General features: G+C 43.5%; 1 protein-coding gene across 6 annotated transcripts in view; it reads right to left on the reverse strand.

Annotated features, from left to right (window-relative positions):
* The window catches only part of CIT (citron rho-interacting serine/threonine kinase), a 140,656-nt gene that overhangs the window by 71,490 nt on the left and 49,094 nt on the right, over positions 1 to 20,072 (reverse strand). For 5 of the 6 annotated variants that reach the window (XM_071221877.1, XM_045200958.2, XM_045200957.2 and 2 more), the window contains 3 exons: positions 5,538 to 5,643; positions 4,493 to 4,636; positions 3,115 to 3,234 (listed from right to left, as the gene is read on the reverse strand). In XM_071221877.1, coding sequence (XP_071077978.1) covers positions 3,115 to 3,234; positions 4,493 to 4,636; positions 5,538 to 5,643 — 370 coding nt within the window. Of the gene's footprint in view, positions 1 to 3,114; positions 3,235 to 4,492; positions 4,637 to 4,768; positions 5,515 to 5,537; positions 5,644 to 20,072 lie in introns of those variants that run through there. The other variant, XM_071221880.1, reaches the window with a different exon arrangement.

Here is a 20,072-nt window from a genome sequence, read left to right on the forward strand (position 1 = left end):
TTGTCATGCAAGCACACCTCTCACTATAGCACTGGTACAGGGAAAATGGAAAAAAAAAAAAAAAAAAGAGCCCAGAGTGTAGCACAGTCTTATTTCACTGTACCCAAAAATATACTGTTATTGAAGGTCAAGCCTGGAAGTCATGCTCACCAGGTTTCTGGGTGATGTGGGGTTATAACCAAAGGTCTTTATAACTTGCTCACAATTATCTGAACTCACAGAGTAGAACATGAGCCAATTATGTAAAATGACACATCCTTTCATTGGGGTTTTTCTAGACCCCTTGGCCAGGGACACATTATGACTGTCGTGGTTCTGAGCACTGCGCCTTCCTAGACGCCCTCTTCCGTAAAAAAAAAAAAATATTATTATTATAATGTTGTAACTGTGTTCATATAAAGACAAAAACATTAATATTACCTATGAAAAGTTTCTCTGACCTAAAATCTCAATTTTTTTCTTCTAAGTTAAAAAAAAAATTTCAAACATTTTATGGGCACCTAAATAAAAGTATCATCAGCCATACCCATAGCCACAAACACCAAACTACAGAGGAAGCAGAGCTGGGAGAAAATCTTGGGCATCTTATCCTTCACTCCCTTTTCTTTCTTGAACTTATGTTAGTGAGAAGGGAATGTAATTTTCGTATTTTGTCAAGAGCAAGGGTAGAGCTGTTGTTCATCTGCCAACATCCCTTTTTCCTGAGCTGTCAGCACCCAGGGGGAGGAAGGCAAGAACCAGGCAACATCTCCGTCAGCTTTCTGAGCTCTCGGGGCACCCAGCCTGCCACAAGCATCGACAGGAATTCTGCCTCATTTGTTGACCTGCTGTTATTATGCTGGATACTTCAAGGCAATCTCATAAATCCAACAGCTAACCAAATCCCTGCTGCAGGAAAAATCTGAGAGATCATCAGGTTTGTTTCCAAGGACAGCTGAGAGAGAGTCGTCCTAACTCAGCATGGACTGAACCGTATGTCAGAGCTGAGTGGAATCAGAGTGGGGAACCTTGGACGACTTCCGAGACCTCAGGTAAGCTTCAGGATTTTGTGGGAAGGATCGAGACAATCCTGAAATACAAATGCCTTCCATGTTTCCCAAACTTCTGTTTCCCTTCCTGAGGAGGGGGCGAGGGATCAGCAATTGCTAGTAAAGGTGCGTGAATCAAACTACCATGTGAGACTCTTAGGTGTTTTTATTTTAAACCACGCCCAAATACTCTACAGGAGGTAGCTAAGTAGAAGCAAAAATGTTTAAAAAAAAAAAAAGCTATGTAGAAATTAGCTTTTAAGATAAAGAACAGGGGAAAAATGCCAAATCTGGGAGGAACCAACATGCTGCAAACCAATTATTAGGAGTTTGTTGAAAGCATGAAATGCTTTTTCCTGGACTGCAAACATTCTGCTCTCACAAAACTTACCAAAAGTCATTTTAATAAATCCTTCTTCCAGCGAGAAACAAGAGCTGAAACTGAGAAGCTTCCCCCCAATGGAACTTGTAGCGATCATTAAATCTAAAACTCCGCATGCATGCCAACTGTGATATGAATCACAAAAGACATTTCTTTGAACTCAACCACCTTTCAAAATGTCCTGATAATTCTATTTCTGTGGAATTCGTGGACACCAGCTGCTCCCTCTGGTGGCCAAATACAGCTTTCATTTCCCCAGCATGTCACCAAAATCAAATTTCCAAACACATTGAAATAATGGGAGAAAAAGAATCCTACCTCTTGAAACTTTTACAATGGAGAACTATGTTGATAAAAGGGGCAATGAGTTAACTGTCAAAGCGGACTTTTCAAACTGTATGTGTGGCCTGTGAAATCTCTAAGATTAGTATTGTTCAGAAATCTACTCACCAGATTGCTACCTGTCCTATGAATATTTACTTAAAACATTTTTATCAAGCAAGAGGATATTAGGCAACCATTTTTAAACATTAAGGCGATAGATTATACCAACAAACCCCCCCCCCGATGATAATTCTTTCTTTAAAGAATAGTGAATGGACCAAATTATTTGCAGGAGTATCTTTCATTTAGCACCACCCAGATGGCTAAATCTGCACTACTAAGAGACAAAAATGTTCATTTCCATCAGTGTTTACATGAGGTTTTCTGCAGTGAATGAGAGTTGCCTGGCAGCTGATATTCAGTTCTCCAATTGCTCATTGCCATCTCTTCATTAAAGTTTCTATACAGTTTTTTCAAAGGACAGCAAAATCCATGTCGAAAAGGAAACAATGAAGCGAAATAAAAAATGAACCTTCTTGAAAGAAAACTCTTTTTGAAAGGCTTTTTAAAGGTCTCGATGCTCTTTTCTTAACACAGGGAATGGCTTTCTGCACTCAGATTTGCTGTGTTAAATCTTAATCGGCCACAACTACTCAAGCTCTTCTTCTAGACTATTTCTTTACATTTTACTTATATAATAAGTTTTACTTACTATGAATTATCCTGGCTTCTCTCAAAAACTTAAAGTACCACTGAAAAATTATTTTAAAACATTATTATTTTTATTGATCTAAAGCAGAGGTTTGGCAAACCTTTCCTGTAAAAGACTATACCGTAAGCAACTTCAGCTTTGTGGGCCATATGATCTTTGTCACAACTACTCGCCTCTACCAAACTAGCATGATTAACAGCCACGAACAATTACATAAATGAATGCACAGAGCTGTGTTCCAATAAAAGCTTTATTTATAGACACTGAAATTTGACTTTCACATACTTTTCACATGTCATGAAATATCATTCTTCTTTTGATTTATTCCCCCCAACCATTTACAAATGCAAAAACCATTCTTGGCTTGTGGTTGTGGAAAACAGGCAGTGGGCCAGATTTGCCCCACAGGTCACAGCTTGCCCACCCATGCTCCAAACCTACTCCTTTAACTGAAAAGAGTGGCCATCATGGGGCACAGATCCCAAAGGAGTCAGAGCCAAGCACTCTAAGGTTTATAAAAATATGGGGAAGCTGAAGTTTCCAAATGACCTACATCTCTCTCTCTCCCCCCACCCTCCTTTGCCTCTCCTCCTCTCTGCCTCTCAAACATGCCTCTCCTGAAATTAGAGGTCTGAGTTGCCACCCTATTCCCAGGCAGGCAGTCATACCTGCTCTTTGATTTCTTGGAGCTTCCGGCTTTGCTCTCTGATATCATGGAGAAGCTGAAGTGCTTTGTCATCCTCCTGGGACACCTCCATCCTTGCTTGCTCCAAACTTCGCTTTAAGCTCTGCGGAAAGCAAAAATTTTAATAGGGATGCCCCGTGGAGTCTGCTGTGTTTGAAAAGATTCATTAAGGGAGCTGCAAGCTGCTTCGCAGACACCAAGACGGTTTCAGGTGACGAACCAAAGTTGACAACTTCCAGTTGGTTGCTGATTCCAGTTTTCATCCTGTAAAAACCCCTGGGTTCAAGAAACATCATCTCAGCCCTGTGATCTTATGGATCCAGCCTGAAACTACATCAACCTGTCCACCATCTACAGTCCTAGCGGATACTTACTTGTATGTTTACCACTAAAAGCTAGGAAGATCCCTTAGCCACTGTGACCACCACCGGGATGGCCACAGAATCTTTTCTGTAATATCAGTTATTCAAGGCCTCACAAGTTTATAACTCTCTTTCAAAGTAGCAATGACTTCATTTTCTGCTCTGTCGTCATTTAAGACTCCAAGAAATCTATTTCCATCTCTCGGCTTACGTCTCCTGGATACCTTTCATCCATAAGGTTCCCTCAATGCTTCAGTGGCACTTAAATATATATCTGAAATACATAGCTGAATAACTTCACCCACCACTGACAGGCAGCCAAGTCTGGAATGGAAACATAGCAGTTACTCTTAATTAGCCATGTCCAATAGATTTCCTCTCCCGCGTAGGGGAAAAACTTGGAAAATGTGTGATTCAACTTCTTAAGACTGTTTAATTGGGCACAATTAAAAAAAACACCTGGATGAAAATTTAACGAGACAATGGAGAAGACAGTCTACTCTTGTGAAGGAAAGAAAAAAAAAGCCACATGGTAAATAATGACAGAGGGTCTGGGTTTTGAAGGCTGAGTTTTCTAGCTGCTATGCGAGTTGTAGGCAATGGAAAATTGATTTCAGGCAGCTTCAAAATACATTTTCTTGTGCTTATTTGCGAGTTTGGCTCCCGAGGCTGATGGCATCACACATGGTGTGGGTACAGACCAGAGAGGTTGGGATGGGAGATGTCAGGACCCTTTGTGAATTGCTGCAATGATGACTACACCCATCTCCAAGCTCCGCGGCCTACCTGGACTTTCTGGAGTCCAGTCTTATTTCTCTCTGGGACATCTCGCCAGGCTCACACTACTCTGCAAATCACAATTCTTGCTTTTGCCTTCTCCCTTTCTCTACTCTCTGCCATTGGCTGTGATGTGCCTCATGGAGCTGTCATGAAACAGGATGAGACACACACAACAGGAAGTGCCACCTCCAAGGGAAGGGGGCTTTGGGGAAGGCTCACACTGCATTCTGTGATGTAGGTAGCAAGGTCCTGTTCCAGGAGGGATCTCTGAGTCTCAGAGGCCTTCAGCTCCACCTCCTTCTGACTAAGCACAGCCTCCACCTCTGACACTCTCCGATGTAACCGGGTCATTTCCTGCTCCATCTGAAATAAACACATCGACAGGTTAAAAAGGCCCGCAGAGGTTCATCGAGGAGCTATCAATCTCAAGTAGCCTCCAAAACCACCTGGTGGTCTAGGCAGGCCCTATTTCGCCAAAGGTTAGGATGGAAATACCATTGTTTCTTCGCCCGGGAGCACACAGTTCTTCGTAAGGATAGTCACCAATGCTAAGTCACTCCTCTCATTCAAGTCTCAGTTCACACTTGATCACTTCTCTAACCCAGTGAGCAAGAAAGCCACAATCATCACTTTTCACCTGTTTGCTTTTTGGTTTGGTTTTGGCAGACGTCACTTTAGTTTTACCCCAAATCCATCTTGATCCCCCCCCATCTCCTTGCAAAGATCTAGAGGACAAATCCAGGACAGGACAAGGAGATGTATTCGTCTGCACTCTTAGAAGTCCTGGGCAAGTGGTGACTTTTATGAGCTTCCAGAAAGCTGTCCCTGGGCAGGAACAGTGAGTGTTAAGAGACGTTGAGCATAATCAACACCGTGGCCGCAGTTACATAAGCAGAAGTTTTAAAAGACTAGGAAGAGAGACTTCGCATCACTCAAAGCAGATGGGATGCATCTCGGCCACAGGTGAGGACCCACGCCACCTGCCGGAAGAAGCAGACATCTGGCTGGGTCATGCTGAGGAACGGGCTGGTTTAAATCCAGGGCCTCCTCTGGTTAAGATTAAAGGATTTACAGCAACATGAAGGCCCGAATTCATCTCCCTCTGAGCTGCCGGAGACGTGACTTCAGCGAGGGAGATAGTACCTCGCTCACTCTGTATGGATCAGGTGGCTCAGTGCCAGCAGCGGCCCCAGGTGGCTCCCTTGGCATATATTGACAGGAGGATCCTGGAGCAAGGAGAGAGGCCAGCTGCAGAAATAAATACCTTGTGACACTTGTCCTGGGAGTCTTGCAGCTCTTTGCTTTTGATGAGAAGTTTCTTTTCCATGGAGCTAGTCTTGGCAGGGGAGTCCAGGCCCGACACAACAGACCTAGATAGAAGAAAACTCATGTCAAGGAGCAAGTAGGTTGACCTGAAAAGCTGCATTCAGAAACTACAGCATAAAAGACGGACCTTCCAGAGTTCTGTGGCCATCCACAGAGCTTCTAACGACATCAAGACCACAACGAAGGGAGGTAAAAGGAAGCAAGAATTCTGGAAGCATGAAGACCTGGGTGTACATTCAGTTACCACTGACCTGAGACAATGGTTCAGACCCTCTGAGCCTCGGGTTCCATATCTATGATGTGGAGTGATAATAAAAGGACCTACCACATAGGAGAGTGTGAGCATTAAATGTAGCTTCTGCCTACCTGGCTTCATTCACTTACTCTGCAGATATGTACTGTGTGCCTACTGTGTTCCAGAAACTGTTCCAGGCACTGGAATAGCAGTAAACAAGACATCAAGGTCCCTGCCCTCCTGGAACTGACATTCCACAGAGGGCAGAAAGAACGCATCAGGCCAGTCCCTGGCCAGGTATCTCAGTTGGTGAGAGCGTTGTCTGAATGCACCAGTGCAAACAGGGTGAGGTGCTTATGACAGAGGAAATGGGTCAAGGTCTGCTTGGTAATCAGGGAGCGCTTCTCTGAGGAGGTGACATTTGAGCTGGGCCTAAAGGATAAGAAGTTGCAGGCCATCCAAAGCTCTGGAAGGAAACAAGCTCTAGGGAGGAGGGATAACAGATGCCACAACCCTAAGACAGAACAGAGCTAACACAGCAACTACCCAATAAATGTTGTTAGTTACAATATTTTATTGCTTATTCTATCTCTAAGCCAGCCAGTTGGTTCTGCTTCATTTTATACAAACTGCTAAGGCTTATGACTGTAGGCTGATAATGCCCCGCCCCCAGGATGTCCACATCCTAATCTCCAGAACCTGTGAATCTGTTACCTGACATGGCAAAAGAGACTCTGTAGATGTGATTAAGGATTTTGAAATGGGGAAATTAACGTGAATTATCTGGTTTGATCCAATGTAATCACAAAGGGTCCTTACAAAATGAAAACAGGAGAGGAAAGGAGATGTGACAACAGAATTAGGGTCAGAATCAGAGAGATTTGAAGATGCTACAATGCTGGCTTTTGCGATGGAGGAAGGGGCTGTAAGTCAAGGAATTTAGACGGCCTGTTGAAGTTGGAAAAGGTGAGGAAACTGATTCTCTTAGAGGCTCCAGAGTACAGTCTTACCTACACCTTGATTTCAGCCCAATAAAACCCAACTCAGACTTCTGACCTCCAGAACTCTAAGATGATACACGTGTCCTGTTTTCAGCCAGTGAGACTGTGGCAATTTGTTAGAGCAGCTGTAGAAAGCCATACACTTATTGGTCACTGACTACATGCCTGGTCCCATTCTAACTCTAGACGTGTTTTAACTCTATTCGCCACGATGGCTCTAGGAGACAGATACAATTCATTAACCTCATTTTACAGATGAGAAAATTAAGGCCCAGAGGTTAAACAACCTGCCAGTTACTAAACAGTTTCTGTTGGTCTCACAGTAGAGACCTGGGGTAAAGAGATTGACACGATGAGCCTGATATAACCCTCGGGAAAATACCACAAAAACGATGCAGTGTGACCTCAAGGGAGTGGGCTAGAGGATGCTCTCCCCACAGAAATATATACTTGTGTATATCGCTCACATACTCTGTCTCATCCCTGAAAAGCAGTTAATTATGGGTGGAAATGACAGTTCCCATCCAGGACAGCTTCCCACAGTGGCTGGCTCCCTGGGCATGAACACTGGGACTGGTGAAGGGCAGGGCCAGAGCAACAACCAGCAAGGGCTCCCACACAGGGAGAGACGTGAGGCAGAGCCCACTGCTGTCCCTACACCCCATCTCTGTTGCCTTGATAACAGGGTTGCAGGAGCTGGTTGTCAATGAGCATTCACATCTTACAGCACGTGAAAGTTCTTCCTGCTGACCCCAACTACTTCTCTGCCTAAAAGAGGCCAATTCCCTGAAGCAACTCAGAACGCCTCTCTCCCTGCAGGTCCCCACCCAGTGACGAGGGCTGATGTGAGAGTGCTGTCTTGCTGTACCCCAGTGATAGCTCCGAACAGACACACTACAGGGCAGCCAAGCAAGTTGACACCCAGAGTCAGGCTGCTCTGCTCAAATCAGACTCCACCTGTCTAGCTGTGTGACCTCTCTGATCTTCTGTTTCCTCATCCATAAAATGGGGACAGCCCTCCGCCTACTTCAAAGAGTTCCTCTGGGGATTGAATGAGATAACCCACGGAAAGCCCTTAGCACAGTGCCTGGCACATTGTGAGGGTTCAGCAAGTGCCAATCACAACGACCACTGTTATTTTTATCATCACTGCCCATGCAACGTCTCACATGCCTCACAGGCCTAAAACACTTGCGTGAAATAGTCAAACTCAGGGGCTTGAATTCCCTCTGTGCTATTATTCACATTAAAATAAATGTTAATTATTCACAGAAATGGGCACCAGGGACTGAAATTCAGAAATAAATTCTTTTTAAAATCTAACTTTTGGCCCAAAATTTTAACCAATTTCAACACCTCTCATTAGTCTGTTTTCTACCTAACTGGCATGCATACACACCACTTTTTCCTTTTAACCTGAGATGAAACGAGTTGCTTGGCGTGACTTCAGTGAACTTTGCTATTTCCTTTATTCTTGACCTCACCCTGGAGGTGAGCTAGAGAAGACGACCTAAACCACCCAAGGAGGGAGGGATGATCCACAGATGGGCTTGCTGGTCCCTCAGTAATCGAGGGCCACCCACATGCCCCTAAGTCACATGCACTGACATGAGTCAGAGATGGTAACACAGGCCATAGCTCTTTGTGTCCGAGCACAAAACTTGCACGCTTTGAAAGAACGGTTACATGGGTGCATGATGATGAGGTGGTAAGTGGCTCTGCTTAAAGTGCACTGCTGTGGGTGTAAAGCTGATTGTTTATTCACTAAAAATAAAAATAAAAGATAAAGAAAAAAGATTCTGGGTCACTGATTAACTGGACCCAGAATGGAGGAGATGTGCGGCTCCACCCACTGGCACTCGAAGGAGACAAAGCGACAGTTCTCCTCGTCACCCAAGGTCCCACTCCCCATTCTTCTCTTATTTGGATGCTTCACAAATGTTCACTGTTTAGAAGTCCTAAGTACAGCAATTAAGAGCTCTTTAGAATAAAGGTGCTAAGGAAATCATTTTTTAAAGAAATAAAAATCAAACCCACACCTTTACAGTCAATTAATATTTGACAGAGGAAACAAGCACATACAATGAGCTAAAGAGAGTCAATTCAACAAATGGTGTTGGGAAAATTGGACAGATACTTGCAGAAAAATGAAACTCGACCACCTTCTTACACCACACACAAGAACAAATTCAAAATGGATCAAATACTTAAATGTTAGACCCAAACCCATACAAATCATAGAAGAAAACATAGGCAGCAAAATCTCAGACATTGCTCGCAGAAATTTTTCATCAGATCTATCTCCCCGGGCAAGGGAAACAAAAGAAAAAACAAACAAATGGGACTTCACAAACCAAAAAGTTTTTGCACAGCAAAGGAAATCATCAACAAAATAAAAAGGCAACCCACAGAATGGGAGAACGTATTTGCCAATACATCTGATAGGGGGTTAATATCCAAAATTTATAAAGTACTTATAAAACTCATCACCAAAAAAACAAACAACCCAGTTAAAAAATGGACAAAGGACCTCAATAGACACTTCTCCAAACAAGACATATGGATGGCCAATATACATATGAAAAGATGCTCAACATCACTAATCATCAGAGAAATGCAAATAAAAACCACAATGAGATACATCTCACACCTGTCAGAATGGCTGTCATCAATAAATCAACAAACAACAAGTACTGGCAAGGATGTGGAGAAAGGGGAACCCTTTTGCACTGTTGGTGGAAATGCAGACTGGTGCAGCCACTGTGGAAAGCAGTATGGAGATACCTCAAAAAAATTTGCCCTTTGACCCAGCAATCCCACTTCTGGGAATATATCTGAAGGAACCCAAACACTAATTTGAAAGAACATAAGCACCCCTATGTTCATTGTAGTATTATTTACAATCGCCAAGATATGGAAGCAGCCCAAGTGTCCATCAACAGATAAGTGGATAAAACAACTATGGGACATTTACACAATGGAATTCTACTCAGCCGTAACAAAGAAAAAAATTTTACCCTTTGCAACAGTGTGGATGGACCTGGAGAACATTATGCTAAGTAAAATAAGCCAGTCAGAGAAAGACAAATACCATATGATCTCACTCATATGTGGAATCTAACAAACAAACTGAACTAACAAGCAAAACAGAGACAGACTCATAGATGGAGAACAGATGATAGTTAGTGGGAGGGTGGGAATTTAGGGGAGGAGGGATTGAGCAAAAAAGGAAAAAGGACTCATGGACATGGACAACAGTGCAGTGATTGCAGGGGGTGGAGAGTATAAGGGGACTAAATGGTAATGGAAAAAATATAATAAATATTAATTTTTTTAAATTTTGTTTATTCATACCTAGAAAGAGGGGAAGGGAGGGCAAAAGAGAGGGAGAGAAACATCAATGTGTGTGAGAAACATCAATTGGTTGCCTCTTGCACACCCTCAAATGGGGACCTGGCCCCATGTGCCCACTGGGAATTGAACCAGCGACCTTTTGGTTGGCAGGCCAGCACTCAACCCACTAAGCCACACCACCCAGGGCAAAAATATATAGATTATTTTTTAAAAAAGGAAAGAAAGAAAAATCACATCTAAAAAAGGATGGTAAGAATTGTGACTAAACCTGGCTTGTAGCAACAGTCCCATACACAATAATGAGAGAGGAGCACAAGGCTGGATGATGGAGGAAGAAAGGTCATCACGGCTTTCTGGAGGTTTCCTGGAGAGCCTTTGAAAAATACTGATGTTGGTCAATGAAAACCCTCTGCGTGAGCCCCGACCAGTGTGGCTCAGTTGGTCAAGCATCATCCGGCAAAGCAAAAGCTCACGGGCTCAATTCCCAGTCAGAGCACAAGCCTGGGTTGCCGGTCCAGTCCCCTGTTGGGGCATGTGTGAGAGCAACTGGTGGATGTTTCTCTCCCTTTCTCTCTCCCTCCCCGTCTCTAAAAATAAACAAAATCTTTAATTTTTTAAACATGTTTTATTTATTTTTAGAGAGAGGGAGGGAGAAAGAGAGGGAGACAAACAGTGGTTTGCGAGAGATACATTGATCAGTTGCCTCTCACATGCCCTCAACTGGAGACCTGGCCCGCAACCCAGGCATGTGCCCTGACTGGGAATCAAACCAGTGACCTTTCGGTTCACAGACCGGCACTCAATCCACTGAGCCACACCAGCCAGGGTATAAATAAAATCTTTAAAAAAAAAAAAGAAAAGAAAGAAAATACTCCATGTGATACCACTATGATGGATACATGTTATTATATAAACGTCCAAATGCATAGAATGATACACACCAAGAGTGAATCCTAATGTAAACGATGGACTTTGGGTAACAATGTGTCAATGTAGATTCAATCATTGTAACAAATCTACTACTCTGATGTGGGACAGGAGTTGATAGTAGGGGCAGGGTGTATGTGGGAAACCTCTGAACCTTCTTCTCATTGCTGTGAACCTAAAACTTCTCTTAAAAAAATTAAGTCTTAAAAAAAAAGATGTCCAGGGCCCAACCAGACCAATTAAATCAGAAACAGATAGACCAGTAGTGGGACTTGGGCACCGTTATTATTAAGCTCCCTGGTGATTCTAACGTACACACAGGATTAAGAACCATAGTGCTAATCAGGAGAAAGTGCCTGTGGTTTAGGTCTAGGCATTTAAAACTCACAGCATGACTATCCCCAGCATTTGGAGGTGGCATTTTGGCCATGCCAATTGGTACTGGTGCTTTGGCCACTCTCCAAGTGGGACACACTTTTTAAGATAATCATGGTGGGCTATGAATTTCCAGACAATGTACATGTTTCAGACAATGACAAAAGACTATTTGTGTGCCCCCAATTTTAATAAGTCAACTAAAATATACCATTCTCATGAATTTCTATAAAAGAAATATACTAGAGCCAGTTAACATGGTTCAACCTAATATATTTATATTCTATTTATTTTTCATTTAGATACTTATGTCAATTCAATTACTAGCACCAATGATAATATGTATTTCTTGAATGATCAGATTCCCCATTATACATTCTGAAATATTGTCACAGCTTATTTTTTTCTAAGATTTCATTAGCCATCTTTCTCGCTTTCAAAGCAATGGCAAATTATTGCTGACATTTGCATTATTGTAGAATTGACCAAAATGTCAATTGGGGGGTTCAATCCAAGGCTGACCCCAGAGCCACCAGACTAGTTACCAAATAGGGCCCTGTCCTCTACAAGTAGTAACTCAGCTGGTCTAAAATTACCCTGAAATGCACCATTTCACCAAGAGTGGCATTATTAAAGAGTTGATGCTATTGTTGCTTTAAGGAAAGTTTGCAAAACATCGTGTAGCTGCTTGGAACTCAAAGCTACAGGTGGTGTGCACAGAATTAGAGGAAAGAAACTGTCTAACCATGAAGTTCTGTCAGCCCTGGAATGGGACAGAGTCACCTACCAGTTAAAGTCTTTCAAGAATTTCCCTTTCTTCTCAAAATTCTCAAACTTCAATGAATATTTTTGTATCACTTTCTGTAAGCAAATATGTATGTGAGATAGATGATGAGAGATAGATATATGATTGATAGATAGACAGACAGATAGATAGAAAGGTATCCCATGAGAGGTACCTGTAAACCAGTGGTTCTCAATCAGGGACAATTTTGTCATCCAGGGGACATTTAGCAATGTCTGGAGACTTTTTTGACTTTCATAACTGGGGCTGGAGTGCTACTAACAGCAAATGGGTTGAGGCCAGAGATGCTGCTCCACACCCTGCAATCCACAGCCAGCCTCCCACAAGAATTATCTAGCCCCAAGTGTCAATTGTGCCAAGTTGAGAAACCCTGCTCTGGAGGTTATAAAACTAAGAAAGCCACAATTCCTGTCCTCAAGGAAGTAGCAATGTGGGAGAGAGAATTAATGCCACTACCTTTATCAACGATAACAATGCACATTTCTTGAGCACTTACTATGTTCTATGGGTCATCTCATTGAATCTTCCCAACGAACCTATGTGGTGGGTATTATTACCCTATGGCACTGATGCTCAGGATCAGTGCCATAGGATAATGGCTCTGTGGCCTCTACATTTTCCTACATTGTGGTGATTGGGGTGTGGGTACAGGGCAGTATAGCTGGAGTTCAAAGTTGGGCTCTACAACCCAATGGCTGTGGGTTCAAATTCCAACTTCAGTACCACTTGGTGGGATGGCCTTCCACAAAGCCAAGAAAAGTAGTGGAGAAAGAGGCTCATAAAAGCGAGGCCATGGAGGAAAGGGAAATGAAGCACTCAGGAAGTTAATTTCTATCCATGACTGGCTGTGTGCAGTGCTGGGAGGGCAACTCTAAGCCAGAGCCCAGGACAGCTTGGGTACCAAAAAACATCCATAGGCCAGGTCTGTCCACAGCCACCCCCAGAAAAAGCTCAACCCACACACAGCGAACAACTCTTCCTCCACTTCTTAGTAACTCAGGGGTGGTAATGAAATAGGAAACAGTACGGATTTTAGAGACCCAGGCTGGTTCATGCTCCAGGCTCGATGAGATGCAGTACAATAACGATGCTAATAAAAGAACATGCAGCCTGCCCACACATTGCTTGCCTGCTCCTCCTGGCCACATCTCTGATCCATAGCCACTTACCCCCATGGAGAGAAAAGGCACTTCTGAGCAGCGGGTGCATGCAGCCACCCGCCCACACACAGCAGTGCTGTCTCTTCCAGCACGAACACAAGTTTGGGTTTTCCTTTTTTTCCGGCTTCTATTTTCTAGAAAAATTTACTCTGAAAACAACACCTCTTCCTGATACACATCTGCTTTATAATTAGAGACCCAGAGAGTATTAATAGAGGCAGCGGTGTGTGACACAGAGGGAAGGCTGGGCTTGGTTGTTACTGCTGCAGCAAGAAGAGTGTGTTCTTCAAAAATGTGTTAGATGTGACCTAAAAATTGCTGTACATGGAACTTCAACATTTAAGTAAAAACGATAAAATGCAGTTTTCCCAATGTCTATAAATAACCCACATAACTCCAAACACACCCTTAATAAAGTTATACTTCATACTGAAATACGAAGTACACGCAATACTTCCTAACAAAAGCGCACACAACCTGCACGTGTGTTAAGTGCTTTCTAATCACTACTGTAATGATTAAGGTCACTCTTCAGCATCAAGCCATCCATTTATTCCCTTAGAAAGAGGATCCCAAACTGCAGAGATGCCACCAAATCACAGATCACATGTGTCGCAACTCACAGATATTCGTGAGATAACCAAGAATGGATGCTGGAGGCTAAAACGTGGGAATCAAAATTAGCTCAGCTGAGGGCCCTACATTAATTGTGGCCAACGGCACTAAAAATACATGCTGCTGCAAGATGTAACACGGTGGAAAAAATAAAAAAACTCATCAGCATTCTGTTACAAAAATATACTGGCTTTTAAGATTGAACATTCTGAAATTTATGAACTAACTTTATAAACCTATTTAAAATACACAGCAGTGTCCATCATGAGCACATAGAAATGTCGGAAATACTGCTGGTCTAAAGGGTTCTGGAGTCTGGCTGGCTTTGGAGCGTCCCCCGACACAAGCAAACACACGCACACACATACATACACACACACAACCAGCAGTAGTCTCCAGCTGAATAAAAGCATTTGGTTTGGAATGATTAATATGTAACCCAAGAATCACTTATTTAAAATCATGTTATTAGTAAAAGCATAGCCTCTCATGTGATCTCTAACACAGTCCCCACCCCTAAGTCAGTGCCTAGCTTTGCGGATTGATTTCATTGGCGTACCTCCACCTCTTGTCTGGATGGCTGCAATAACCTAAGTTACTTCCCCGAATCTAACTTTTGCAGCCCTACTATCCACCACACAACATCAGAGGAGCCCTTTGTAAAATGAGAACTGGATATTCCATGTCCCTACTCAAAATCCCACAAAGCCTTCCTGCTTGTTGTCATTACAGATGCTCTTTGACTTGTGATAGATAGGGTTACATCCCAATAAACCCATCATTAAATTGACTACATCCTAAGTCAAAGATGCATCCTATAGACCTAACTTCACCGAACATCATAGCTTAGCCTAGCCTACCTTAAATGTCCTCAGAACTCAATATGCAGAACGACTGACAGCAACACAGCACACTGTAGGGTATTGGTTGTTTACCCTATGACCTCATGGCTGACAGGGAGCTGCAGTTCGCTGCTGCTACCCAGCATTATTATGGAAGAGCATTGTACCCGAAATAGATAAAAATTCAAGATACGATTTCTACTGAGCGCATACTGCTTTCATACATTATAAAGTTGAAAAATCCTAAGTCCAACCACCAAACGATCATAAGTCAAGGACCCTCTGTAGAGCAAAATCCAAACTTAAAGGCCCTACCCTACCTCAGTTCAGACCACATCCCTTCTGCATCCTGAAGCTCCGGCCACCCTAATATGCTTCCTGTTCCCCAGATACCCCCAGGCTAGTCCTGACCTGGAACGTGGTCATTCCCAGTCATTTCCCATCTAGGCTCTGATTTCTTCAAAGCCCCAACCACCATCTGAAAATTTCGTATTTATGAGCTTACTTATCCTCTGTCTTCCCCCAACAGAATGCTAGCTTCTGGAGGGCAGGAATCTTGTCTGCCTTTTTCATAGTTAGTCCACCAGGCCTAGAACAGTACATTTGTTGAGTGAGTGAATGATGCACCAATCTGTGCTGGCATGAGAAATATTTCTGGCCCTTGCACAGGACAGCAATGTCACAATCACACACACTCTTCCATACTCAAGCCCTTGAAAGGGGAGACGGGGGTGACACCTAGGCTGGCACAGTGTGCTTTCTTCTTCTCCAGCGCTGAGTTTCAGACCCCACTCAAAGTGGAACCTACCAGAGGCTAAGCATGCTTTATGGGAGGTGCAGGTTTAACCAACAGGTCACAGACTCCCTTCACAGTAAAATACTGAGTGGAGGCATTTGGACATCTGTCAGGGACCCCACATGGAGTCTGATTCTCTCAGTGGGCAGAAACCAGCAAGGGGTCTTCACAAAGTGGAAAGAGGGAAGAAAAGAGAGCTGAAAGCCCCTTTAGGCCCATCCTCACCCTGAAATAACAATAACAAATATGAAACCAACACACATTTTGCTCCTGGATGCTCTACACGTCTCCAGAGCAACCCTAATAGACAGGCACTGTTACAGCCCACACTTCTGCATAAGGGACTTGTGGCTGAGAGGGCTTCACACAGTCAGCAAGCGCCAAAGCTTAGACTTGAGCCCATGTCTCTCTGACTCCAAAGCCTATGCTCTAGTTCATTCAAAAAATTAAAGAATGCTTCTATCAGCTCTAAACTAAATGTTGAAAAAGTTGCCTATCCCCTGCCGCATGCAAGGTGTGTGAAACGTAAGGAGTAACAAGCTTCTTGATCATCACTTGCCTTTTCAGTAAAACAATGGGTTGTTGTTAGGATAGGATTCAATGAGAATGCTTGTCAAGCATTCAGAGCAGCACCTGGTACAGAGTGAATTCTCGGTAAAGTCAGCTCTTTCAGCATTGTTATTCTTAGGCGACTCTGTAGGTTCTGCATAATCTAGCTAAGTCATGACTATTAGAGGCAGAATAGAACAGTGGTCCTGGAAGCAGCCAGCTATGGGTTATGAGTCTTAGGTCTGTAACTACCTCTAAAACTTCAGAAAAAAATAACTTAACACTGCTGAGCCTCAGTGTCCTCATCTATAAAATGGGGGTGATAGCAGCCACTTCACAGAGTTACACTGACACTTGACAGGATAATGCATGTAAGACATTCAGCATAGTTCTGGGTGAGTAAGTAGCTCTTGTAAGTGCTTAATGAGATAATGCATGTAAGGCACTCAACATAGTTCTGGGCACACAGGAAGTACTCAGCAGATGACAGTTTCCATTAGCAGTTATATAAACTGTGCAGGAGAAAATGGTATAATCCCTGGCCACTTTAGTCTTATTGAACTTGACAAATGTTCATTGAAGACCTGCCCGGGGCAAGCCATAAGGTAGGAAACACAGTCCCAGTCCTCGAAGAGCTTGGGCAGCTTGGCTGGACACAGGGGACACGAAGGAGTTACGAATGAAAGGCAGGCTGGGGGCTTGGCACAGCAGGCTTGAATGCCAAGTACAGGAGTGCCATTAATTCTGTGTACACTGTGATACTATTGAAGGTCTGAGCAGGGGAATGACATCATCTAACCTCTGAGCTGGAAGAATTCCCCCTTCTGTAGAGAATGGATTGGAGCCAGGAAAACTGGAGGCAGAGGAATAAGTTAGGCTACTGCAATAGTCCAAGCACAAGTTAATGACAGATGGCGGTGAGGACAGAAAGATGGGCATAGATGCAACTGTCATCCTAGAAGCACAACTTAGAGGTCTTGGCAACTGATAAGATGGCAGGGAAGGTGGAAGAGAGTTTAAGATGACTCTGTTTTCTTTTCTTTTCTAGAAGGGTAGGGAAAGTCTCAGTTTCTTAAACAAAATGAGGAAACGAAAACTAGCACCCAGTGGCTTACTGAGTGAGCAAGTGAGTCTGTCTGTGTTGGAAGGTAACAGAGGACAGAGATGGTGAGAAACTAGTAGGATATTCTGGCAATGATGAACACAGAGCACTCTGGGAGGGAGGCCTTGGGGCAAGGAGAGTTAAAGTCAAGGAACTGAATGAGATCCCAAGAACAGGCTAAAAAGAGAACTGAGGAGGGAACTTTAGAGAATGATGTGTACATTTAAGGGCCTGGAACAGGAGAAGACAGGCACAAAAGAATGGGAATGGCAGAGAGTTAGAAGGAAAACCAAGTTTCCAGAAGAAAGTAGAACATTTCAATACCAGTGTAGCAATTAATGGTATCACGTGGAGAAGTGGAAATCACTGGATTTGGTGGTTGGGTGCAATTAGTAGCTTCTGAGACAGTAATTTCCGTGGAGCTGTAGAGCTTGAGGAGGGGGCACTGAGCAGAGGCTATTCTTTCCGGAAGTCTGTCAGAGAAAGGAAGGTGAGCGAGGGCAGGAGACAAAAGATAAGTAAAACAGAGAGAACTGCGAGAAATTCACTTAGGCAAAGGAAGAGTTGCCAAACTGGCGCACAGCTTGGGAACATATAGCACCATTTAGTCAATTACTGTCTTCTTAGGGGATCCGAGGCAACCATGCAAATTAGCATGTGTAGGCCAGCAAAGAAAAAAAAAAAACCCAACACTTGACAGATCTTTTGGAACCTAATCTTTGGGACTGGGCTAGGACGGTTTGGACTAGATTTCCTAAAGGTATCTTTAAGACAAATGAGAAGGCGGCAGAATGGTCTTGCCAGGCCTACAAGGCAAGCATGCACGGTCTAAATAGAGAACAGAATAAGGCAAGCAGAACAAGATGTGCTCAACTAAGAGAAAGAAGAAATTGAACGATCAAGAGGAGAGAACCGAACACAACAGAGGGGAATGTTAGACATCTGGTCCTGATAATGGCGGCATGGAAACGACACCGGACAACTTAGGGCAGGAACCATGGGCAGGAGCTAGTTACGGTTTTTAACATATTTGGGAAGTACAGGGGATGCATATCTTCATGTACTAGAGTACATTCTGTTACTGACCATTATTTTTTTTAAACCAAAACAGATGAAGCTCTTTGCAATAGGGATCTGGGAGTAGTGTGCTCAATGACTGGGGCTGGACCTGGGAAGGAAAACAATTTTTAAGAGAAGATCCCCTACCCTCCCAAGCATTTCGGTAAAAAGGAAGTTGGACTGTTTGGAGACTTCAGACTGTCTTGCACCAGAATAAGCCATCCCGGGGTAGATGACAGGCAGCAGCTTGGAAGTATAAAATGTGGGTTTGTATATGCACGGACCACAGAGTCATGAGCAAGTGGAGAGCTGCCATAAAAATGATTTGGATCAATCCACCAAATGCTTGTTGAGCAACTTGTATATGACCAGCCTGAAGATACGGTAGAGAGCAGGATCAACGTAGTTCCCTGTCCTCGCCAAACTTATAGCAAATAAGAACTCTCAGGCAGAAAGTATATACACCTGTGTTTACGTGCACACACATACCAGATAAGAGTTTCTAAATGAGAAGAGGAAGAAGAAATCAGAAAAATCCTAGAGCTACACAGTCCGCCTACTCGCTAAACTCACAGAGATTGAAAACAAAATTGTCTAGCACTTAGGCCACCTGTGGGTTCTCATCCCACCTTGTCCCAACACCACTGCTTGTCACTCTCCACTTCTGAGACAAGAATATGAACCTGGGGATGCCACACAAATTTCCCAATTTCTCCTGTCTATGGCATTTATACCTGGCAGGATAGCACAGTGGCTAAGGGACTCTGCAGTCACACTGCCTGGGTCTAAGTCCCAGATGAGCCACACACAGCTATGTGGCCTTGGGTAAGTTGCTTGCTCTCTCTGTGCCCAGGTTCCTCACATGTAAAATGGGGTTGATGATCATACCTTCCTTGTGGGCTGCTGTACAGTTTAAATGAGTTAGTCTGGGTAAAGTGCTTGCAACAGAGCCTGGTACAGAGCTGACACTCTGTAAGGATGAGCTGTTGTTGCCACTCTGCCCACCTGAAACTCTTACTACATTCCTGTCCACTTATCCAAATCACTGTCCTTTAAAACACCAAGCCGAATATTTTACTTTCTGTTAGTATGCTTATAAACTTGGTTCCAATACATTTAATGAGGGTCTGCCATGTCCAATGCTCCAGAAAAAGCAGGGTGAGTAAGACCCAGCCCTGCCTTTGTGATCACAGTTGACTAGGGGAAATGGACAGACATTCCAACAAGGATCATCACTGTAATGTGGCAAGAATCATGAACTAGCATTCCCCATTAAGTGTCCCTGCATGGGATTTTGCCTTACTCTCCTAAAACAGATTTCCAATTTGTTTTGTGATATTTGGCAGCAAAGGTGTTTGCATAGTGTTCCCTGAATTGTTTCACACATATGTGCTTTGATGTGTACAGCTGGATGCAAAGAAACCCATTCTGGGATTGGACCTTCTAATTCTATCCCCCAGCCCACCCCATCCCAACAATCACTGGCTACCAGGTACTTGACAACTGCACATTAATTTGTGGTTGGTCAGAACGTTAAGCTTCTCTAGCAGAAAATTTCCAGGGCCTGGGTAGCTGGGTTTCTGCTCTGACATAACTTGGGACTACTTAATTATTGCTGAATTCTTCCCATATCCTCTTGGCATAAATAGGACA

The sequence above is a fragment of the Desmodus rotundus genome, chromosome 7 (genome assembly GCF_022682495.2).
Source record: "Desmodus rotundus isolate HL8 chromosome 7, HLdesRot8A.1, whole genome shotgun sequence".
Classification (NCBI taxonomy): Eukaryota; Metazoa; Chordata; class Mammalia; order Chiroptera; family Phyllostomidae; genus Desmodus; species Desmodus rotundus.